This window comes from Moschus berezovskii, chromosome X (assembly GCF_049115385.1).
Source record: "Moschus berezovskii isolate FMDL1 chromosome X, NW_MosBer_1.0, whole genome shotgun sequence".
NCBI lineage: Eukaryota > Metazoa > Chordata > Mammalia > Artiodactyla > Moschidae > Moschus > Moschus berezovskii.
Window position 1 is genome coordinate 8087432 of NC_142488.1, and position 24141 is coordinate 8111572.

Sequence of the window (24141 nt, forward strand, 5' to 3'; positions counted from 1 at the left end):
AGGTTCACAAGGGCGGGAGGCCAGGAAAGAAGAAAAGATAATGTGGCTCGTGCCCACACGTCATTCATGGGCTTGCCCAGTCCCATGGGGTTTCTCCATCAAGGTGCTAAAAGTGAAACAGGAAGAAAGTCCTTGTTTGGTTCAGCTACAGCCCAGAAGGTGAACGTCCCTGTTTTCTTCACCTTCCACCCCAGAAAGGGCACATAATTGGTGAGCCTTGAGAAATCTTATGTACCTACTACTGTGACTTCCCTGGTGGCTCAGATGGTAAAGCGTTTGCCTACAATGCAGGAGACCCGGGTTCAATCCCTGGGTCAGGAAGATCTCCTGGAGAAGGAAATGGCAACCCACTCCAGTATTCTTGCCTGGAAAATCCCATGGACAGAGAAACCTGGTAAGCTACAGTCTGTGGGGTCCCAAAGAGTTGTACACAACTGAGCACCTTCACTACCGTGACAGAAATCTTGCAAACTTTTAAACTCCACTGTGTCTTTCAATCTAAAATGCCAAGGGAGCATAGCCACATGGAGACAGCTGCACTCCTGAACACGTGCTGGAAGCTCCCAGCTCCCCCTTCATTTGAGGGGGCCTCTGCAGTGGGGTTACTTTCCGCCTGAGGGCTGGCCACCAACCTACCCCGCAGAGACACACACACACATGCACTGTCCGCTGTTTTCCAGCTTCTACTCTGTCCCCCCTGCTCTTGTTACAAGGCAGCTTCAGCCAGACTTACAGCGTCTGAAGTTAGACTTCATCCTGACCTTCAAGAACCTTCTTTCTTGTGCCGCATAGAAAGGAAAAAATTGCGTCCGCTTTTCAGGACTTTGCTGGGGGCTCACATGGTAAAGAATCTCCCTGCGGTGCGGGAGACCCAGGTTCAATCCCTAGGTCTGAAAGATCCCCTGGAGGAGGAAATGACAACCCCCTCCAGTGTTCCTCCCTGGGGAGATCCCATGGACAGAGGAGCCTGGCAGACTACAATCCATGGGGTCGCAAAGAGTCGGGCATGACTAAGCGACTTCACACTACAGCACGATCCAGGATGAGTCTCTTGTGGGTGGCATCAACCATGACTTGTTGCTACCACCCTTTTGAAACCTGGAGTCCCCGTTGGGTCATCTGGGGTGTGTCTGCGTGGCTTCAAAAGCCTGGAACACACTTGGTTCCAGTAAGAAAATAGCATTTGACCAAGACCATGAAGTTGTTTGCAGCCTGAAGGGTTGTGGGTGGCGAGCCTTCTGGAAGAAGCATGGTGTGTCCATGTGGGAGCTTCGTAGGTAAGGAGGTGACACCTCAGGAAGATGTCTTATAAAAATCACTTGTCCCATCAACAGAAGGAACTTTTGCTGAGAAAACTTTCAGTTCAGTTCAGTCGTTCAGTCGTGTCCGACTCTCCGCGACCCCATGAATCACAGCACGCCAGGCCTCCCTGTCCATCACCAACTCCCGGAGTTCACTCAAACTCAATATGTGTCCTAATTATTCCCACTGGCATTTGCATTATAACTTGCATTCTAGCAGCAATGTTTGCAACGGACTACTTGTTCAGTTGCTGAGTTGTTCACCAGGAAAGATCCTGTCTGCCAATGCAGGAGACATTAAGAGATGCGGGTTCGATCCCTGGGTCAGGAAGATCCCTTGGAGGAGGAAAGAGCAACCCACTCCAGTCTTTTTGCCTGGAGAATCCCCATGGACAGAGAAGCCAGGTCACAAAGAGTCGGACGTGACTTAGCGACTCAACAGCAACAACGCAGCTTAAGTTCTAGGGATATTACAAAGACTGAGATAGGCTTTGTTATTCAGAAACTCCTAATTGCACTTGTGTTGCTGTTGTTCGTTCAATGGGGTCTGACTCTTTGAGACCCCATGGGCTGTAGCACACCATTCTTCCCTGTCCATCAGCATCTCCCGGAGTTTGCTCAGACTCATGTCCATTGAGTCAGTGATGCCATCCAACCGTCTCATCCTCTGTCGTCCCCTTCTCCTCACTGACTTATTAGTAACAAAATATGCTGCTTTTTTACTGTAGAAATGAAAGAGAGAGAAGGAACCTTGAAATTCTGCTTAAGAGACAGCTGTCTGTTGTTTGTGTCGAGTCTTATTCCCGTTGTTATCCCCTATGAGCCTGGCCCTAATCACAAAGAATAAACACGAGTTTTTAACCCCCTATCGAATTTGGAGACTGTGAAGAAGTGTGGCTTCACAGAAGGTTACACAGAAGCCATCACCTGGCTACCGTCGTCACAAGTGACCTGGCAGTGCAGCGGAGGAAGTTGTCTGTAAAGCGAACGTGCCCTGAGGATGGATGGGTTTCTTCCCTGTCACTCAGACACGTGTCCTGTCCTGTTCCCCGCGACAGATAATCATTCGAAACCAATGGAAATAGACGGAGACGTGGAGATCCCGCCCAGCAAAGCCACCGTCCTTCGGGGCCACGAGTCAGAGGTGTTCATTTGTGCCTGGAACCCTGTCAGTGACCTCTTGGCTTCAGGGTAAGGGGTCAGGCCGAGGGTGCCCGGGATCTGGATATTCGAGTCCTCCAGGCTCAGGTTTTGGGGTACCTGGGGTCCAGGTGTGCAAGTCCTCCAGGGTCAGGTTGAGGGGTGCCCGGGGTCCAGGTGTCCGAGTCCTCCAGGGTCAGGTTGGGGGGTGCCCGGGGTCCAGGTGTCCGAGTCCTCCAGGGTCAGGTTGGGGGGTGCCCGGGTCCAGGTATCCCAGTCCTCCAAGGTCAGGTTTTGGGGTGCCCGGGGTCCAGGTATCCCAGTCCTCCAGGGTCAGGTTTTGGGGTATCTGGGGTCCAGGTGTCCGAGTCCTCCAGGGTCAGGTTTTGGGGTGCCCGGGGTCCAGGTGTCCGAGTCCTCCAGGGTCAGGTTTTGGGGTGCCCGGGGTCCAGGTGTCCGAGTCCTCCAGGGTCAGGTTTTGGGGTGCCCGGGGTCCAGGTATCCCAGTCCTCCAGGGTCAGGTATTGGGGTGCTCGGGGTCCAGGTGTCCGAGTCCTCCAGGGTCAGGTTTTGGGGTGCCTGGGGTCCAGCTGTCCGAGTCCTCCAGGGTCAGGTTTGGGGGTGCCCGGGGTCCAGGTGTCCGAGTCCTCCAGGGTCAGTTTTGGGGTGCCCAGTGTCCGTGTCCGAGTTCTCCAGGGTCAGGTTTTGGGGTGCCCGGGGTCCAGGTGTCCGAGTCCTCCAGGGTCAGGTTTTGGGGTGCCCGGGGTCCAGGTGTCCGAGTCCTCCAGGGTCAGGTTTTGGGGTGCCCGGGGTCCAGGTGTCCGAGTCCTCCAGGGTCAGGTTTTGGGGTGCCTGGGGTCCGTGTCCAAGTCCTCCAGGGTCAGGTTTTGGGGTGCCCAGGGTCCAGGTGTGCGAGTCTTTTCTCCTGGGACAGACATTCCCTTCCTGTGTCATGTGTGGAACCTTTTCAGAGTGTATAGAGCAGGGTTTTGAGTGGGGGGAACCCTTGGGGTGTCTAAGACTGTGCAAAAGTCCTTATTCAGCTGTTTTCTCAGCCATGTGGAAAGCTATGCGCAGACATGTAAAATGATTAAGGGCATCTAAGATTGGAAAGAGAAAACCACTGTGATTTTTTTTTTTTCGGAGCGACATTAAAAAGATGGAGACGCAGCCAGGCGACAAGCAGCGGTGGGTGTTGCTCGCTCTGGGTCTGGGAGGTTGAGTGCCAGGTCTGTTCCTTGCGCAGGTCCGGAGACTCAACCGCCAGGATATGGAACCTGAATGAAAACAGCAACGGGGGCTCCACGCAGCTGGTGCTGAGGCACTGCATCCGGGAGGGGGGCCACGACGTCCCCAGTAACAAAGACGTCACCTCGCTGGACTGGAACGTAAGCCGCCTGCCTCCCGGACGCCATCAGGGACTACCTGTGTGGTCCCCGCGGCCTCGGCGAGGGCTTGGAGTGTTGGATGGAGCTGGGGCGGACCCGAGGAAGGGGACGGGATCGTGGGTCAGCCCACCCGGGGGTCTGGGCGGACCACCAGCCGGATGGTGTTCAGTAAGCTCCACGTTGGCAGGAGGTGTTTGGCAGCTTTATCGGGGAGCCTGTTATGTGGGGGTGGCCTATGAGGTGTGCCCAGGGAGGTGCTGACTTCCCACCCGACCCTCAGCGTCTGTGCCCGGACAAACACACAGCTGTACAGTATCTTTTCAGTGTATCTTCATCACATTTTTTGGGGGGGACTTATGTAGTTTATTTATTTATTTTTTCTGTTTTCAGGGTTGTTTTTTTTTAATTTATTTATTTTAATTGGAGGCTAATGACTTTACAATATTTTAGTGGTTGTTGCCATACATTGACATGAATCCGCCACGGGTGTACATGGCTTCCCCATCCTGAAACCGCCTCCCAGCTCCCTGCCCATCCCATCCCTCAGGGTCATCCGAATGCACCAGCCCTGAGCACCCTGCCTCATGCACTGAGCCTGCACTGGCGATCTGTTTCACATATGATAATATACGTGTTTCAATGCCATTCTCCCAGATCATCCCGCCCTCACCTCCTCCCACAGAGTCCAAAAGACTGTTCTGTACATCTGTGTCTCTTTTGCTGTCTCGCATATAGGGTTATCATTACCATCTTTCTAAATGCCATGTATGCGCGTTAGGACACTGTATTGGTGTTTTTCTTTCTGACTTACTTCACTCTGTAAAATAGGCTCCAGTTTCATCCACCTCATCAGAACTGATTCAAATGTACTCTTTTTAATGGCTGCGTAATATTCCATTGTGTTTATGTACCACAGCTTTCTTATCCATTTGTCTGCTGATGGGCATCTAGGTTGCTTCCATGTCCTGGCTATTGTAACCAGTGCTGTGATGAACATTGGGGTCCACGTGTCTCTTTCAATCCTGGTTTCCTCAATGTGTATGCCCAGCAGTGGGATTGCTGGGTCGTATGGCAGTTCTGTTTCCAGTTTTTGTAAGGAATCTCCACCCTGTTCTCCATAGTGGCTGTCCTAGTTTGCATTCCCACCAGCCGTTTATCACGTTCCTGTACGTCCTGTCATTTCATCACAAACTCTTCTCTCGTCAAAGTGTCTGCAGCTGTTTTTGAAAGCTCGCCTGTGTCTCCCAAAGTCACAGTTAACTTTGCGTACGGGGTCTTTTGTTGATGTTGTCCGTGGTGACGGGGTGTGCTGTGTTTTCCTCGCCCCCTGGCCTTGTGATGATTTTGGTGGGGGAAGCCTGGGACTTCCCTGGTGGTCCGGAGGTCAGGAGTCTGCACCTCTATTGCAGGGGCCGTGAGTCTGACCCCTGCTCGGGGAATCAAGGTCCCGCGTGCAGCCTCTAATAAATAGTTTGTGTTGGTGTGTGTTTCTGACCCGCAGAGTGACGGGACACTGTTGGCTACGGGTTCCTATGATGGTTTTGCAAGAATATGGACAGAGGATGGTAAGTCCTCCTGGCCCCGCCTCCCTCACGTTCGGGTTGGGGGCGCGGGGCGCTTTCAGTTGTCATCATCCGGGGTCCAGACGGAGCGGGTCTCAGAAGTCACCCTGCTTTCTCTCCTTGTTTGTAACGTACCAGGTAACCTGGCCAGCACCTTAGGCCAGCATAAAGGCCCCATCTTCGCCTTGAAATGGAACAAGAAGGGGAATTACATTTTGAGTGCTGGGGTAGACAAAGTGAGTATTTGCGTGAGATACGCTGCTTTTTCATCCACGTTTAATCTCTCGGGAAACATCACGGTTTCTTAGAATTGTGGAAATTCTGCCTCCCCTTAAGAAATCAAAGGGGGCCTTGTTTAGCTTTTGTGAGCCTCTGTGCTTTTGGTCTTCTGGAATTCCAGAAGCCTGTGAGTGAGACCGTGTCCCGTGATGAATCAGCTGTGGCAGGAATAAGACCAGTGTTCTTGAAACTGATACATTCTCAGGGAGGAAATTTAAGTGAGGGATCCCGGCTGGGTGCTTAACCCAGAGTGGCTCACATGTATTTCTGATCCATAAAAGCTTTTGGGGAAGTCATGTCTACTTTTGCCCAGTGTGTGTTTAAGGTAATACGTCGTAAGGTGTGTTAGTATTTTATATGTTTATGTCATTCAGTTCAATTCAGTCGCTCAGTCGTGTCCGACTCTCTGCGACCCCGTGGACCGCAGCGCGCCAGGCCTCCCTGTCCATCACCAACTCCCGGAGTGTGCTCAAACGCATGTCCATGAGTCGGTGATGCCATCCAACCACCTCACCCTCTGTCGTCCCCTTCTCCTCCTGCCTTCAATCTTTCCCAGCATCAGGGTCTTTTCCAATGAGTCAGCTCTTTGCATCAGATGGCCAAAGGATTGAAGTCTCAGCTTCAACATCAGTCCTTCCAATGAACACTCAGGACTGATCTCCATCAAACAAAAAATTGCTGGGACTTCCCTGGCAGTCCAGTGGGTAGGACTTGGTGCTTTCACTGCCCAGGGCCCAGGTTCAGTACCCCGTTCAGGGAATTAAAATCCTATAAACCACCCAGTGCAGCGGGGGATGAAAATGTTAATTGGTCTAGAACTTCCCAGGTGGCGCTAGCGGGGAAAGAACCCGCCTGCCAATGCAGGAGACTTATAAGAGACGCAGGTTCGATCCCTGGATTGGGAAGATCCCCTGGAGGAAGGCATGCAACCCACTCCACTGTTCTTGCCTGGAAAATCCCGTGGACAGAGGAGCCTGGTGGACTTACAGTCCATGGGATCACAAAGAGTCAGACATGACTGAAGCAACTCAGTGCTGGAGCTGGCCTGAAGTTTTTCAAACACACTCAGTGCTATGGCTGTTTCGCCAGGAACATTAACGCAGTTGATACAAAGTAGAACCAGTTTTTCCTGAAGGAAGATCTTTGTTAAAATGTCATTGACAGGGAGGCGTCAAGTTTCCAATGTAGCTGAAGATTCCAGTTGAGAATTAATTCCAAATGTTTTGCGTCGAGCTGCCTCCGGCTTCTTCCCCAAGTGACTCCCCAACTCTATAATGTGTTCATAAGCATCCGTGACTTCCTTTGTCTTCTGGGGCAGAGATCTTTTTTTTTTTTTTCTCCTCAATATGTACAGCAATACATCAGTGCCAGACCCCAGGGGAACCGTTTCTAGTGTGTGTCGTGTTCCCACTTCACAGACTTTTCAGAAATCACGTCTGCAGCTTTTCAATTGGAAAATTGCCCCCAAAAGGGGTTTTAGATATGCATTGTTTTTTGTTTTTTTTTTTCTCAATAGTTTTTCAAGTTTGGGATTTCCCCGCTGGGTCCAGTGGTTAAGACTACTTTCCAGTGCAGAGGGGCACACGTTCGATCCATGGCTGGGGAAACTTAAGATCTCATATCCTGTGCAACCAAACATCTTTTCATTTAAAAAAGATAGGTTTGCAAGCTTGAGGATAAAGATGGGATGGATTCCCACCAAAATTGGTAGTTTCCTGCATATCAGTTATGGCTGCCATTGTCCGGAGGACTATAATAACCAGACACGTGTGGCTGAGTTCATAAGTGTCATGTCTGGGTGATTTAAGTGTGTAAGACACACTCCGGAATCCAAAGAGCGAGTGAAAAAGACGCAGGCCACGTGATACACATATATTGAATCACGTTGACGTGACCTTTTCACCGTACTGCAGTGACATAAACTATATATTGTGAGCATCAGTTTTATTGGTTTCTTTTTTTTAAAAAAATTTTTACTGTGCTTACTAGAAAATTTTAAGTTGAGCAGTGCTAGTTTAGAAAAAAGAGGGGCTTGCTGTGTTCTCGTGTATGACAAATTTTTCTGGAGAAAACTTTGAGGGAGGAACCAGTAACTAAAATTATTTATTTTTCTTGCGGAGCACAGACAACAATAATCTGGGATGCTCACACAGGAGAAGCCAAACAGCAGTTTCCATTTCATTCCGGTGAGTACTTTCTTATTTTTACTTTTTTTTTTTTAACTTTTCCTGTTTTTCATTCAAAAATAAGAATTTGGAGTTCTGAGAAGGGTCTCTTAAAGTAATGATGAGTGCTCGGAAGAAGGCATGCCTCAAGAGCAGTGGTGAGCGTGCAGGGTGGACGTTTGCTGATACATCGGGCGGTGATGTGTTGGCAGATACCTGAGGGTCTCTCCTGCTGGGCAGATCCACGGTCCTGGTGATGCTCAGAAACCACAGGGCTGGCCCCCAGGACTCCCCAAGCCAGCGCGATCCACCTTGGTGCTCAGGAGTGGGCTTCAAGCAGGAGGGGAGGGCTGTGGTCCTACAGAAGCAGACGTGGAGGAGAGGATCCCCGCAGGGTCCTTGACACGACCGTGGCAAAGGCAGGCGGTCTTTCGTTCCCTCCTGGCACGGCCAGCAGACCCCGGGAGGCGCCGTGCAGACCTCGGCCCGCTGGAGAGGCGGTCAGCCCGTGTCTTCCGTGGCTGTGCTTGGGACACCACATTGCACACATCTCTATGGGTGCTGGGCTGGGGGTGTTTGGGACTGCTTTGCTCTTAACAACAATGATGAAGGTGGGAGTCGCTGGGCCTTTGGTAGAAGTACGTTTCCCCACCAGGAAGTGGGCAGGACTCCAAGAGCAGGGAGCTTGGGCGCCCAAACTGTGACCGTCTGTATGTGGGTCTGTGTGTGTGTGTGTGTGTGTTTCTGTGTTTGTCTCTCTGTGTGTCCATGTGTATCTGCTTGGGGGGGTGGCCTGTGTATGTGTCTCTCTGTAGGGGAGTCTCTGGGTGGGGAATATGTGTGACTGTGTCTCTGTGTGGATGTGTGTCTCTGTGGAAGGGGTCCATGTGTGGGTGTGTGTCTGTCTCTGTGGAAGGGGTTTGTGTGTGGGTGTGTGGATGTGTGTCTCTGTGTGTGTCTGTGTGAGTGTGTTCTGTCTCTGGAAGCGGTCTGTGTGTGGATGTGTCTCTCTTTGTGTAAGGGGTCTGTGTGTGGGTGTGTGTCTGTGTGTGGTAAGGGATGTGTATATGGGGATCTGTGTCTTGGGGGTGAGCTCTGTGGGTGTGGGTATCTCTCTGGAGGGGCGTCTCTGTGTGTGTGTGTCTCTGTGTGGGATCTGTCTCTTGTTGGGGGTGGGTGGTCCGCATGTGTGTGTCTCCGTGTGTGTGGGTCTGCGTGTCCGTGTCCGTGTGTGTGTTTCCAGTGGGCAGAATGTACAGAGCATTCACCGCTGTCTAGCTGCAGACCATTCCTGTCACCCCAGAAGGAGACCCCTTACCCGTTAGGAACGAGCTCTCTAGTGCCCGTCTCCCCAGCCCCTGACACTGGGCTCTCCTGATTTGATCCGTGTGCATCCCCTCCTCCGAGCCGGCCGTCTGTGCCATAGACAGAGCAGGCCGAGGCAGGTGAGCCTGGCGGATTTCTGTTGTGTCTGGCGTGAGCTCCCTTTGGGGACCGCAGCCTCGTGACAGAGGCTCAGACCATCTCGAGCTTTGTTGTAGGGAAGGGACTCGGTGATGGGGCAGAACCCTGCCAGACTTCTGATTCTTGGTGCCGAGCACCAGGGTGCTCACGTGATGGGGGGTGATATCTGTAACACAGACAGCTCTGGCTTCTGATTTTTTCAGAGAGGAATGTGCCCCTGAGTTTCCTGTACCAGTTTCCATCTTGAGGACTCGTGTATTGAGTCTTTCAACAGGACGTAAATTTTCCCCAGAGCATTCCCAAGGTCCCAGGCTTCCTATCCCATGGACCATGTATCTCTTCTGCCCTCAGGGAGCTTCTCGCCTGGGGTGTTGCTGCCCACGGGGTCGACCCGTATCCCATTGCTGGGTTGGCTCTGGGTGTTATTTGCTCTTTTTCTATATAGCGTGAAGCGGCGCGGTAGACTCTGTCCAAGATGGAAGACAAGGGAGCATGCTTTTGTTCAAGCTGCAAGGACAACCGTCCCTCAGCATGTGACGTGTTGATAATCAGCAGTTGCCTTGCCTCTCCGGAGGTGTTCCCCATGAAGGCCTGGTGGGGTTGCCCCCGCTCAGCAGGAAACGTTAGGCCTCAGAGCTTAACAGTGTCCCACCGCTCAGCAGTGAGAAAGAACAGGTTAAAAACAAGTGTGGGAGCTTCCCTGGTGGCTTAGATGGTAAAGAATCTGTTTGTGCTACAGGAGACCCAGGTTCAATCCCTGGGTCATCCCCTGGAGGAGGGCATGGCGACCCACTCCAGTATGCTTGCCTAGAGAATTCTGTGGACAGAAGAGCCTGGCGGGCTGCAGTCCATGGGGTCCCAAAGAGTCAAAACTGAGGGGCTGGTTTTTTTCTACAGTGTTCCGCCACTCAGCCATGAGAAACAATAGATTATCAATAGACTTTTAGAAAAATTTTTTTCCGATACTGTTGATAATACTGCCCGAGCCACGAGGGTCCAGCTGTGCCTCAGACAGGACCTAACCAGTGGCTCAGACGCTAAAGAATCTGCGTGCAGTGTAGGAGACCCAGGTTTGATCCCTGGGTCGGGAAGATGACCCTGGAGAAGGAAATGGCAAGCCGCTCCAGTCTTCCTGCCTGGAGAATCCCATGGACAGAGGAGCCTGGCGGGCTATTACAGTCCATGGGGTCGCAAAGAGTCAGACACAAGTGAGTTGACTCATTAAGGTGGGTAATACCCAAAGGCTTGGATAGGTCTCAAGGGGGTTCTGCGGTTTGGAACAAAAAAATAAAGTCAGACTCCAAGGATCACATCCTGGGTGAGATACCTTTTATATTTCAGTCCAGGGAGGGGGATGGTGGGCCAGTAACATGGCCTAAGGGAGGTGCTGGCAGTGTTGGAACACGCTTGCAGTGGCGGTTACACGGATCGGCCCTTGAGATCAAACACGACACTGCACACACAGCCGGGTCTGAACCCAGTGACCTTCCAAATCCCGCCCTGTACTGCAGGGCCGTGACATGCAACCAGTGGGTGAAGGAGTCAAGGGAGAGCCTTCCTGCAACATCTCTGCACCTTCCCGGGATTCTCTTTGTTGTTATTTTTCAGTTGCTCGTTTGTGTTCAATTCTTTGCCACCTCATGGACTGCAGAACACCAGGCCTCCCTGTCCTTCACCGTCTCCCGGAGCTTGCGCAAACCCATGTCCATCGAGTCGGTGATGCCATCCAACCATGTCATCCTCTGTCGTCCCCTTCTCCTCCCACCTTCAATCATTCCCAGCATCAGGGTCTTTTCCAATGAGTCAGTCCTTCCCATCAGGTGACCAGAAGTATTAGAGCTTCAGCATCAGTCCTTCTAATAAATATTCAGGGTTGATTTCCTTTAGGATGGACTGGTTGGATCTCCTGGCTGTCCAAAGGACTCTCAAGAGTCTTCTCCAGCACCACAGTTTCAAAGCATCAATTCTATAACCTTTTCTCAAGAAACAGTTAAAAGGAAAGTGAAGCTTGCCTGTACCTAAAGCGGTGCTGATGGTCAAATGTCATTGGCCAAGTGTGAGCAGGGAGGTCACCCAGACTTGCTCGAACAGCTGAGGCCTGGATCGTGACTAATCAGGGGAGGGCAGGGTCCCAGCAGCACAGTGGACACAGACCCAGTCAGCTGAGTACACAGCGCCCTCCGTTTGGACGGCCGGGGCTCAGCACACGTTAGTTTTTCATGGCCAGGTGCAGCTAACCATCCCGGAACCGCGTGCCAGATTGTCACCCTTCCAGGAGTATTCATTGCACGCCCGAAGGCAGAGGCCAGCCCGGGAAATCTGTGACTTGGCTCGTGCATGCGGTGTTATAAACAAGGGCAGCTGCAGGCTTTGCATCCCCACTCCCAGGATCGTCCTGCTGACCGATTGAATCCGGCTCCTTCATTCCACTGGGCGCGTGTGGCAAATTCAGCAAGAGCTGTGGACCTGTGCTGAAACCCCGCTTCGTGGGTTGTTGAGAAAAAGCCAGCTTTGCCTCTCCATGAAACCCTCCCACCGCGGGCTCTGTGAGGGGGTGGTGCTAAGACGAGGAAGCTGATGGGATCCGTCCTGCAGTTCTGGAAGGCAGGAGGGTGGATGGGGTGCACCTCTGGTTTGAAGGTTAAGAACGGGGGCTCCCCTGGTGGTCCGGTGGTTTAGAGTCTGCCTTTGCAAGGCAGGGGACTCGGGTTCAATCCCCGACCCGGGAAGATGCCGTGTGCTGTGGAGCAAGTAAACGCGTGCCCCACGAGTACTTAGTCTGTGCTCCCTGACAAGAGAAGCCGCCTCAGTGAGAAGCCCCGCACACCTCAGCTAGAGACCACACACGCACAGCAGCCAAGACCCAGCACAGCCAGAAGTTGTTCAGTCGCTCAGTCGTGTCCGACTCTTTGTGACCCCGTGGACTGCAGCACGCCAGGCCTCCCTGTCCATCACCAACTCCCGGAGCTTGCTCAAACTCATGTCCATTGTGTGCTCAAACTCATGTCCATTGTGTCGGCGAAGCCATCCAACCGTCTCATCCTCTGTCATCCCCTCCTCCTCCCGCCTTCAATCTTTCCCGGCATCAGGTTTTTTCCCAATGAGTCGTCTCTTTGCATCAGGTGGCCAAAGTATAAACGTTAAAAAATTAACAAATGTATGTTGAAGGCTAAGGATTGGGAGGGGGTTGTCCGATTCATCATATCCTGGGGGAGCTGGATTCTTGTCCTACTTCAGTGCTGACTTACGTGTAAGAAACACACGAGACAAGATTTAGGTATTGATCAGTGGATGAAGATCTGAGCAGAGGCTTGCAGGACTTAACCCTGCTTTTCCGTAGACGCAGGGACGTGTCTGGAGAGAACGAGGGTACTGAGTCGTCTCCTGGGGACGATGGCAGAAGGGAAGAGAGGGCCGTCACGTCCCCCAAACCCTCATGGAGGTCTTCAAGCCAGCGGCCCCTGAGCAAGGCCCAGGACCAGGAGACGGTGTCCATCCTAAGGCCACCTGTCTCCCCTCAGATGTTCTTGTCAGCTCAGCGTCTTCAAGTTGTAGAACTCAGTAATGGGTTGTGGAGCATTTCTTTCAACCCTGATACCTTGAACATGGGGCTTCGCTGGTGGCTCAGATGCTAAAGAATCTGCCTGCAGTGCGGAAGACCTGGGTTCCATCCCTGAATCAGGGAAGATTCCCCGGAGAAGGGAATAGCAACCCACTCCAGTATTTGTGCCTGGAGAATCCCAGGGGCAGAGGAGTCTGGCGGGCTACAGTCCACATGATCTCAAAGAGTTGGATATACCTGAGCGAGAGACACACACACACATTGCACGTAGGCCGTGAAGTCTTTTTCTTCTGCTGTCTTCCTTCCCTACCGAAAGAAAATCCATCACCCAGCCCGGTGATGTTCCTGGGAGTGGCATGGAGCTTCTCCCCTACCGTGTCACCTGAGAGAGGAGCGAGATGCTGTGCGCTCAGGGCACCCAGTGGGTGACGCTTTGCTGGGGGTCGGGTCTCTTTCTGGAGCCGTCTGGTTGTCCCTGCAAATATAAACGGCAGACCTCAGGGTCTGCGGCGGACCGAGGCTGTGTTGGCGCTGCGAGCGTTGCTTTATCACACTGTCAGCTTTCTCAGCTCAGCTGCTGCTACCTCTGAGTCAGCTGAGCTCTGTGCCCGTGTCGGGCACGGCACCCTCTGCTTCTCCGCAGCCCCTGCTCTCGACGTGGACTGGCAGAACAACACTACCTTTGCCTCCTGCAGCACGGATATGTGTATTCACGTCTGCAGACTCGGCTGCGACCGCCCCGTCAAAACGTTCCAGGGACACACGGTGAGTGTGTCCTGACTGTGGGGCCTCGGGTTCACGAAAGGTGTGCGGGGAGCTGGGAAACCGGCTCGTCTCTGCCTGGGATTAAAAGCTTACTTACTATGACGGCTGACCTTTCTCCTACAGCCTCCTCGGGACTCTTGTAGCTACCTCCGGTGGTCAGTTACCCACCTGAGTTGGCAGTTTTTTTGGTGTTTTTCTTTTTTTTTAAATTATCTGGTGTGAGCCAGGTGTTGGATTTTGCAGGAAAGACTTTCAAGTAGCTATTATAAAAATGTCTGAGGACATAAAGGGGAATACAAAACTGAGTAGGAAAATTACTTTTATAGTCAGCTTTGAAATAACTTACTGGTTTTATACTGGCTTCTAGATAAATTCGTTTGGCTTCGTTCTTAGATGTGATTTTGTTTTTGTTTTTTTTTTCTCCTTGGAGAAATAGGGGCTGAGGGTGGCTGGTTGTGTAGGGTGTATGACTCTGCACTTTGGATCAAGGAGGAAGGAGAAAGGGGAACAGGCCTGAAACCTGGGGTGGTGCTTGCTTATCCAGGGTGAATGCAAGCAGGCTTCTTGCAGAGACGGCAGAGCGCTCCTGCCCCCTGCTGGAAGGTTGTGTTAGTTCATTTCAGTCGCTCAGTCGTGTCTGACTCTGCAACCCCGTGGACTGCAGCACACCGGGCCTCCTTATCCATCACCAACTCCCAGAGTTTACCCAAACTCATGTCCTTCTCCTCCTGCCCTCAATCTTTCCCAGCACCGGGGTCTTTTCCAGTGAGTCCGTTCTTTGCATCAGGTGGCCAAAGTTTTGGAGTTTCAGCTTCACCATCAGTCGATCCAATGAATATTCAGGACTGATCTCCCTTAGGATGGACTGGTTGGATCTCCTTGGAATCCAAGGGACTCTAAAGAGTCTTCTCCAACACCACAGTTCAAAAGCATCAGTTCTTCGGCCCAGCTTTCTTTATAGTCCAACTCTCACATTCATACATGACTACTGGAAAAACCATAGCCTTGACTAGAAGGACCTTTGTTGACAAAGTAATGTCTCTGCTTTTTAATATGCTGTCTACGTTGGTCATAACTTTCCTTCCAAGGAGCAAGCGTCTTTTAATTTCACGGTGCAGTCAGCATCTGCAGTGATTTTGGAGCCCAAGAAAATAGAGTCTGCCACTGTTTCCACTGTTTGCCCATCTATCTCCCATGAAGTGATGGGACCAGATGCCATGATCTTTGTTTTCTGAATGTTGAGTCTTAAGCCAACGTTTTTTCACTTTCATCAAGAGCCTCTTTAGTTCTTCTTCACTTTCTGCCATAAGGGTAGTGTCATCTGCATACCTGAGGTTATTGATATTTCTCCCAGCAATCTTGATTCCAGCTTGTGCTTCTTCCAGCCCAGCGTTTCTGATGATGTACTCTGCATATAAGTTAAAGAAGCAGGGTGACAATATACAGCCTTGACGTACTCCTTTCCCTGTTTAGAACCAATCTGTTGTTCCATGTCCAGTTCTAACTGTTGCTTCCTGACCTGCATACAGATTTCTCCAGAGGTAGGTCATGTGGTCTGGTATTCCCATCTCTAAGAATTTTCCAGAGTTTGTTGTGGTCCACACAGTCAAAGGCTTTAGCCTAGTCAATAAAGTAAGAAATAGATGTTTTTCTGGAACTCTCTTGCTTCTTTGATGATCCAGCAGATGCTGGCAATTTGATCTCTGGTTCCTCTGTCTTTTCTAAATCCAGCTTAAACATCTGGAAGTTCACGGTTCACATACTGTTGAAGCCTGGCTTGGAGAATTCTGAGCGGTACTTTATTAGTGTGTGAGATGAGTGCAATTGTGCGGTAGCTTGAGCATTCTTTGGCATTGCCTTTCTTTGGGATTGGAATGAAAACTGACCTTTTCCAGTCCTGTGGCCATTGCTGAGATTTCCAGATTTGCTGGCATATTGAGTGCAGCACTTTCACAGCATCATCTTTTAGGATCTGAAATAGCTCAACTGGAATTCCATCACCTCCACTAGCTTTGTTCGTAGTGATGCTTCCTAAGGCCCACTTGACTTCACATTCCAAATATCTGGCTCTAGGTTGGTGATCATACCATCATGATTATCTGGGTGATGGAGATCTTTCTTATATAGTTCTTCTGTGTATTCTTGCCACCTCTTCTTAATATCTTCATACCATTTCTGTCCTTTCTTGAGCCCATCTTTGCATGAAATGTTCCCTTGGTATCTCTGATTTTCTTGAAGAGATCTCTAGTCTTTCCCATTCTGTTGTTTTCCTCTATTTCTTTGCACTGATCGCTGAGGAAGGCTTTCTTCTCTCTTTGCTAGTCTTTGGAACTCTGCATTCAAATTGTGTTACAGGTCCCAGGCTTTTGGCAGTGAGGATAGAGCGCTCCTGCCCCCTGCTGGACGCTTGTGTTTAATACTCCCAGGCTTTTTGCGGAGAAGACAGAGCGCTCCTGCCCCCTGGTGGACGCTTGTGTTTACTACTCCCAGGCTGTTTGCGGAGAAGACAGAGCGCTCCTGCCCCCTGGTGGACGCTTGTGTTTACTACTCCCAGGCTGTTTGCGGAGAAGACAGAGCGCTCCCGCCCCCTGGTGGACGCTTGTGTTTATTACTCCCAGGCCTTCATTTCCTTTTTTTTTTTTTTTGAAAACCATTTGCTGTCTTGCAGAATGAGGTCAACGCCATCAAATGGGATCCCTCTGGCATGTTGCTAGCCTCCTGCTCGGATGACATGACATTGAAGGTAAGGCTGCAAGACCCGGCCGTGTGACCTTTGGTGACCCCCAGGGCCCCGTGCTGTGTCTTTAGTCCCAGCGCTCCTCCTGCAGCTGACCGTTGTGTTGTGAGCACTCTTCTGCCTCTGTCGTCTTTTCTCTTTGCAAACGACGTGCGGCTTGTCCCCGGCACTGAAGCCTCCCGTGGAGGCTCCTTCCGTTCCCGAGGCCTTTCTCCCATCCAAGTACTAACTAGACCCGACCCGACCCTGGACCCCCCTGGCCTTTCTCACGGGCGCTCCCGGGTGATCAGCGGCTGCCTCTGCCTGTGAAGCACCTGCCTCTTGTCAGCCGCCCACCCCGCTGGACTTGAGCTTTCCAGGGACAGAGAAAGCTCCGCAGTGCCCCAGGCAGGAACGGTGCTGAGCCTACCCCCTGGTGGGAGAATCGGCCTTTGCTCACTGTGTTCCCCTTTGCATCCCCTAGATCTGGAGTATGAAGCAGGACACGTGTGTCCACGACCTTCAGGCACACAGCAAAGAGATATACACCATCAAGTGGAGTCCCACCGGGCCGGCCACCAGCAACCCCAACTCCAGCATCATGCTGGCGAGGTAAAGGACAGACAGCCCGCACCCCAGTCTCGGGTCCCGAAAGCCTTGGTGGCTGAAGCCGCACCAGCCAGGCGGCTGGTAAAAGTCACTCATGTCCCCGAGAGACCAGGAGATGCTGTCAGTGTGTCTTGCAAACGTGTTTATGCCCTCAGATGCCAAAGAGTCTGCCTATAATGCAGGAGACTCGGGTTCGATCCCTGGGTTGGGAAGTTCCAGTGGAGATGGGAATACGCTACCCCACTCCAGTATTCTGGCCTGGAAAATCACATGGACAGAGGAGCCTGGCGGGCTACAGTCTGTGGGGTCACAAGGAGTTGGACAAGACTGAGCAACTCAGATTCAAAGTTACTTAGAAACTAGCTAACTCAAAGTAAATGGAGAGATGGCTCACTGTGAAAGGGCTACGAGACAGAGGTTATCACGTGATGGCTAAGTTAAGATAAGGATGCTTTTAACCTTGAGGCTGGAGGGAGGAATTGCGAACGTCCACTCTCGCAGCACTTTGCTTTGGTGAAGGCTTTCACTATTACTGAAAAAAGGAAGCAATTTAGCTTGGACCTCAGGCTTGGTTGGGCTTCCCTGGTAGCTCAGTTGGTAAAGAGTCTGCCTGCAACGCAGGAGACCCCGGTTCGATCCCTGAGTCAGGAAGATCCCCTGGAGATGGGAGAGGCTACCCACTCCAGTATTCTTGGGCTTCTTTGGTGGGTCAGCTGGTAAAGAATCCGCCTGCAATGTGGGAGACCTGGGTTTAACCCCTGGGTTGGGAAGATCCCCTGGAAAAGGGAAAGGCTACCCACTCCAGTATTCTGGCCTGGAGAATTCCGTGGACTGTCTAGTAACGGGGTTGCAAAGAGTTCGACACGACTGAGTGAGTTTCAGTTCATTTCACTTCACTTCGGGCTTGGTTTTCTTGGCCCAACTCGGAACTGCAGATGGTGAGAATGTTGAATGGTGATAAAAGGTCCCCCGGCGGATACCAGATCCAGCCTAAACCATCCATTCTGGCTGCCCCTGGCTTTTTTGGCACCAGGGACCAGTTCTATGGAAAATCACTTTTCCGAGGTTTATGGGATGATTCGAGTGCACTACATTTATTGGGTCCTTTATTTCTGTTATGATTGCGTCTCCTTCACCTCGGATCATCAGGCATTAGGTCCCGGAGGATGGGGACCCCTGGTTTATGCAGTAAACCCCCTAAGATACCAGCATCGGACGCAGAGGACCAGTCAGTCAGTGACACGCCAGGAGGGAGCAGAGGGGTTAGAAGTCCACAAAAGCTCATCTCTGAGGCTGCATTCTGCAGACTTGTGTGTTGTCCTCTGTGGGACCTCATGCAGCGTACAATGTTGCACTCCCAGTAGGATATTTTAATAAGAACCTTGAGGCACACAAGGTGTGTTCTGGAGACCACAATCCCACGAAGCGTGGGTGTGTGTCCGGCCTGGCAAAGACAGGACTTGGGAGGAAGCAGCAGAGGGTTTTGTCCTGTGGAGTCGCAGAGAATGGGGTGGTGGGGAGAAGCGGCCCGTGGCCCAGCCCTGCTGTATATGAAGGGGAGACCCCCTCCCCTTGTGTCTGTCACATAGCGGTGGGATTACCAATCTGTTACTGAAAGTGCCTGACCCACGGCCACCTCACAGAAAACACAGAAAGGAATTCCTGCATCAGCTGAAAAGCTGATCCAGAAAAACATGAGAGCCGTTATCCTCTTACTGCAAGTCAATGTCCTGAAATCCACTTAAATGTCTAGGAACAGAACGTTGTTTTGTTTTGTTTGACGACTTGTAAGGTGCTTTTGAATCACATGGTACCCACGACGGGCGTAAGTGAGCCTCCTAGGCACCAAGCATAAAGGGATGGATGTAAGTGCCAGAAGAGGAAAGAAACGCTGGGTGAAACAGCTTTGTGGTGGGTGGGCTTCCCAGGTGGCCCTAGTGGTAAAGAAGCCGCCCGCCAATGCTGAAGACGTAAGAGACATGGGTTCCATCCCTGGGTCAGGAAGATCCCCTGGAGGAGGGCACGGCAACCCACTGCAGTATTCTTGCCTGGAGAACCCCATGGAGAGGGGAGCCTGCAGTCCATGGGGTCTCAAAGAGTCAGACATGAATGGGACAACTTGGCACGCACGCACACTCTTCTTTCAGATTTAGACGTAACTAAAATTTTCAGCTCCTGAGAGTGTGCTTATATATTTGGATGCCATTATAATTTAATTCCCAAGGGATTAAAATTTGTGTTCGCTCACTTCGCCATTTCCCTGAATACGGCTCTCGGCTTCATTTTTGGCTTTGTTTTTTACTTGGCAGCGATACGTGACTTGTCAGGGGTGGGACCATTTTAGAAAATGTTGCAAAGACGTATTGTTCGTGTCTCAGAGAAGTGCAGAGATAAATGAGTGTGGCTGTCAATTTGTTCCCCTGATAACGGCACCCAGAAAGAGAAAAAGATTTATTTATTTTTTTAATTTATTTATCTTAATTGGAAGAGACATACTTTACGGTGTTGTGATGGCTTTTGGCATACCTCAGTACGAATCGGCCACAGGCATACATACATGTCCCCTCCCTGGCCCGTGGCTCTGTGTTCAGTGTGTGTTGAGTCACGGTCCAGAAGAGGAAGAGGTTCCCACTTAGGGCCTCTGAAATGTAAGGAAAGTCACTCCCGCCGTGAGAGTCGCATCCTCGGGAGAGGGGCGGGAGCCTGCCGCCGGCTGTGCTGGCCTGTTTTGAACCCACGGGCGTCCGCGGTGACCGTCTGTGTGTCTCTGCAGCGCCTCGTTCGATTCTACCGTCCGACTTTGGGACGTGGAGCGGGGCGTGTGCGTCCACACGCTCACCAAGCACCAGGAACCCGTGTACAGCGTGGCCTTCAGCCCCGACGGGAAGTACTTGGCCAGCGGCTCCTTCGACAAGTGTGTGCACATCTGGAACACTCAGGTAAAGCCCCTGCATTCCCACCGTCCGGGTGCCCCCCAGCCCCATACCCAATTCAGTCAAGCTCAGATGGTTAAGAATCCGCCAGCAATGCAGGAGACCCGGGTTCGATCCCTGGGTTGGGAAGATTCCCCTGGAGAAGGGAATGACAGTCCACTCCAGTGTTCTCGCCTGGAGAATCCCACGGACAGGTGAGCCTGGCGGACTACGGTCTGTGGGGTCGCCAGGAATCAGACACGACAGTAACTGACGCTTTGATTTCACTTTTCTTGGTGACCCCAGACCCTGAGTTTGCACTCAGGAACGCCTCGCCTCGGACACGGACCTAGACACATCCCTGGTTCCGTGGAGGGGGCGGAAGCCCATCCAGCGCCATCTGCCCCGGGCTCTTTGTGGATGCTGGGTCTTCCCTGCCAGGGACTCGGGTTTTTTTTTTCTGAGTCCTTGGCAGGAAACCTTGCACCCACTGCCTTCCATTGACAGCAGCAGACGTTGCGTGGTCCCAGGATGGATGAAGCGGCCTTTTTTCAATCTGCCACCCCCTTGGTGTGCCCTGAGGGCCTGGCTGACACTCTGATGAACGTGCTTTCTCAAGGGAGGTAGTAACGGATGCCACGTTAGCCAGCCTGGGGCCGAGGGCGGTCCACGGAGACCTCGGGCTCCTCCTCTGCAGCCGCCTCACGCAATCATGCCTTCTTGGCAAACGAGACCAACAGTGGCCCTAACGTGGAACCAGGCTGATGGCCACCCATGTGTATGCTCGGTCGCTCAGTCGCGTCCGACTCTTGCAACCTCATGGAATTCCATTACGTAGCCCGCCAGGCTCCTCTGTCCACGGGATTCTCCAGGCAAGAATGGTGCAGTTAGGGTTAGCCATTCCCTTCTCCAGGGGCATTTTCCCGACCCAGGGATCAAACTCGCATCGCAGGAGGATGCTTGACTTTCAGAAAAATTTCCATCATCAGCCAGGTTCTGCCTGCCGTCAGCAGCTCAGCAAAGCGTTTTACCCACCCTTTTTTAGTTTCTTTGTTTTTAAATCGGAGGATAATGGCTTTTTTTTACAGCTGATTTCTGCTGTGCAGAATCAGCCATATGTATTCATATGTCCCCGCCCTCTTGAACCTCCCCACCCATCTTCAAGCCTCCAGGTCTTTGCAGAGCACCGAGCTGAGGTCCCTATGCTGTGTATATACAGCAGCTTCTCACATTTTGCATCCTTCCCCCCCCTCAAATTATAAAGCTTTCTTCAGTCATTGTGAGGCTCTCTGGAACACACAGTGAGACGGAAGCCTGGTTGAAATACAAGCACATATCCGATCTTGCTGACTTTCTCCTTCCCCGGGGAGGCTGGAGCTCGGCGGAAACCATAGAGGCTGTCTCTGTCGGTGGGCAGCCGTGGGTCATTTAGGCACCCCCCCAACCCTGTGGCCGTAGTTCTGAGTCACATGTTCCCGCAGCCACCAGAGTTAACTTCCAGTTAACTTCCTTTTAACTGGAAGTTCTGTTAGCATCTGTGTCTCTGGAAGCTGCTGGGCTGGGGTGGGGCCGGGGGTGTGTGGCCTGGCCGGTGTTCCGCCTCTCGAGTGACGCCGCCCTTGCTTTGCAGAGCGGAAGCCTCGTCCACAGCTACCGAGGCACCGGGGGCATCTTCGAGGTGTGCTGGAATGCCCGTGGCGACAAAGTGGGCGCCAGCGCGTCAGACGGCTCCGTAAGCGGCACCCTGGGGGTTCCCCAGGCGGGGAGCGGGGGGCAGGGGGGAGGGAGGGTGGGATCACCCCGGGGTTCCCCAGGCGGGGGGCGGGGTGCAGGGGGGAGGGAGGGTGGGGTCACCCTGGGGTTCCCCAGGCTGTGGGGGGAGTGCAGGGGGGTCACAAACATCCCAGACCCGAGACCCACATGGCCGCACTCCAGGGCCGTGATGGGCCTCGGAAACGCATGTTGGTGAAGGAAGCATCTGGGCTGGGCAGTGCTCTGGGAGCGGACGTCTGTTCTCGCTTCCTGAATGATGTGTGTTTTTTTTTTCCTGGCGGAATTGGTGGTTCTCAGCTGCATTGATTGCACCCCCAGAGACATTGGAGGTGTCTGGAGGCATTTGGGTTGTTAGTGCTTTGCGGGGAGTGGGTGGGGGATTGCTGGCACCTGGTGTGGAAACCGGGGCTGCTGCTGGAAGTTTTAGGTTGCTCGAGACCTCCCCCCACAGCAGAGAAGTGACCCCCCCAATCACAGGTGCTGAGGCTGAGCAACTTGTTCCACCGTTAGCTTCAGCCTTTGCACTCCCACCCGGACCCTCCGGTGACGAAGGCCCAACCTTCCATTCAACAGGTCTCCTGGGTCCCAGTAACCCTCTGCTGGTCCCCTGAGCTGTCTAGCTTTCCACCCTTGGAATTGCCCTGAGCTGTAGGGCAGGGCTCTGGCTGGCTGAGGGTAACCTGTCCCCCCCGACCCCCACCACATGTGTGCTCAGGCTTCAGCTGCCATCTGCTCCATCGTGGAGGGGTCTGGTCTGTGACACCCATCGATGGCCGTGGCCTGGGGTTGGTTGCTAATGATATTTAGACACTCACCTGTCCGCTAGAGCTGGTCTGAATGAACCCTCTGGACTGTGGGTGAATAAAACTTTATTAATAAACAAGTGGACGGCGGGTCGGATTTGGTCCACAGGCCACATGCCGTCCTGTGCTCTTAAGGGCATCTTGTGTTGCCTCTCGAGATAACAGGCACTTTTCTCTCTCCTTCCAGGTATGCGTGTTAGATCTGCGAAAGTAAACACACACAGAGAAAATATTATAGACACGAGAAGAGAGTTCTAACGGACCAGCAGTGGATGTGTGGGGTTGTAGCACTATTCAGACATAATTCCGTCAGCTCCGAAACAGCGCCAACCTGACCTTAGGGAGTGTCTTTTGAGACCAAGTCATCCCCGGCTGCAGGAGTCTCTATATTTTTTTTTTTTGTAACCTTCAGCGAGAAGTTTAAAATGGAAAACACACACGCAAGTCCCATCAAAGGCAGAGGAGAGAAGGAATGGTTTCCACCTGAAACATCCAGCCCCAGGGGAGCGCGAAGCCACCAGCTTGACACCGTGCAAGGATCGGTTTCCACCCAGAAGGGGCTCCGATGGTTGAGAGGAAGGAAAAAACAGGAAAGGCTGTGCCAAAACGAAAAAAGAAAAAAAAAAATGCTGTGATAAACCAAAAGGGGAGGGAAAACTCCTCCCATCAATGGGTTTTTTTGTTTTTGGTTGTTTTTTTTTTTTTTTTCCCTAAAAATTTGGACACTACAGTTAAACTCTCACAAGGACGTTCGAAAGACCAGTTTGTATGGATGAAATGGGTACCTTTGTAATCCCAACAGTTTCTATTTTCTAGAACCTTTGTCCCCGTGGTTTTTCTATGGGCTGGAATCCTGTCGTCTTGGTTGGTGGGGTGGGACGGGTGGGGGAGGCGGGGCGGGCCTTGGGTCCAAGGTGGAAACTGTTACTGGGTGTCTTGCTTCTTTGCTCTTTCACCCACCGGAGAGACAGCCCCTCTCTCTTGGATGCGGTGATGGTCTCTGAAGACAGCTTTTTCTCCTGCATCTTCCCCTGCCCCCTCCCCTTCCCCCTCCCCCTTTTCCTTCCCCCCTCCCCCTCCCTCATAGTCGCCTCCCATCTTCCAGTCTCAAGGGCACTTTCGGCGCATAATAAGTGCTTTATGTAAGAAGGCAGGGCAAGGGGGACTTTTTACAGGAGGGGGAAGAAGAAAAAAAAAAAAGAGTGACTTATAAGAGAAAGAGCCCGGAGTATTTTTGGAGAAGAAAAAAAAAAGATATTTTTTATGTTAAAACAATTTTAAAATCGTAAAATGGCCATTCAGACATGAGAGCTTTGTGTGATTCGTATTTAACAACAACAAAAAGAAATCTCTCGGAAGAGACAGGTAGAGGGGTCCCTTCACTTTGAGCTTGGTGGAAGGCGGCGAGGGGGCTCCGGGTGGGCAGCTCTGGGGTCGGCTTCGGGGCTGGTCTGTGCGGCTGGTTAGGAGGCCCCTTTTCTGCTCCAGGAAGACCTGGGCGTTTTTTTTTTTTCCGGGTGCATTGGACCAGATCAGCAGACAAGGGGGTGCCCTCGAACCCAAGAGGCGTTCCCAGAACCAGCATCACTGAAAGGGGGCCGTCGGAACCGCCCTGCTCAAGACTTGGGGCCACCCGCGGGGGGACCACCGCCCCCAAACCAGGAGCAGCTCGACCAAGTCCCTCCAGGGCTGACCAACCGGA

At 52.2% G+C, this 24141-nt stretch overlaps 1 protein-coding gene across 8 annotated transcripts in view; it reads left to right on the top strand.

Moving 5' to 3' along the window:
- The window catches only part of LOC129557897 (F-box-like/WD repeat-containing protein TBL1X), a 258767-nt gene extending 235020 nt beyond the window's left edge, over positions 1-23747 (top strand). For all 8 annotated transcript variants that reach the window (XM_088833984.1, XM_088833980.1, XM_088833981.1 and 5 more), the window contains 11 exons: positions 2360-2492; positions 3688-3829; positions 5331-5394; positions 5530-5627; positions 7796-7856; positions 13505-13626; positions 16295-16369; positions 16827-16954; positions 19725-19890; positions 21494-21595; positions 22627-23747. In XM_088833984.1, coding sequence (XP_088690110.1) covers positions 2360-2492; positions 3688-3829; positions 5331-5394; positions 5530-5627; positions 7796-7856; positions 13505-13626; positions 16295-16369; positions 16827-16954; positions 19725-19890; positions 21494-21595; positions 22627-22653 — 1118 coding nt within the window. In that variant the 3' untranslated portion in view covers positions 22654-23747. The remainder of the gene's footprint in view (positions 1-2359; positions 2493-3687; positions 3830-5330; positions 5395-5529; positions 5628-7795; positions 7857-13504; positions 13627-16294; positions 16370-16826; positions 16955-19724; positions 19891-21493; positions 21596-22626) is intronic.
- The last annotated feature ends 394 nt before the right edge of the window (positions 23748-24141 follow it).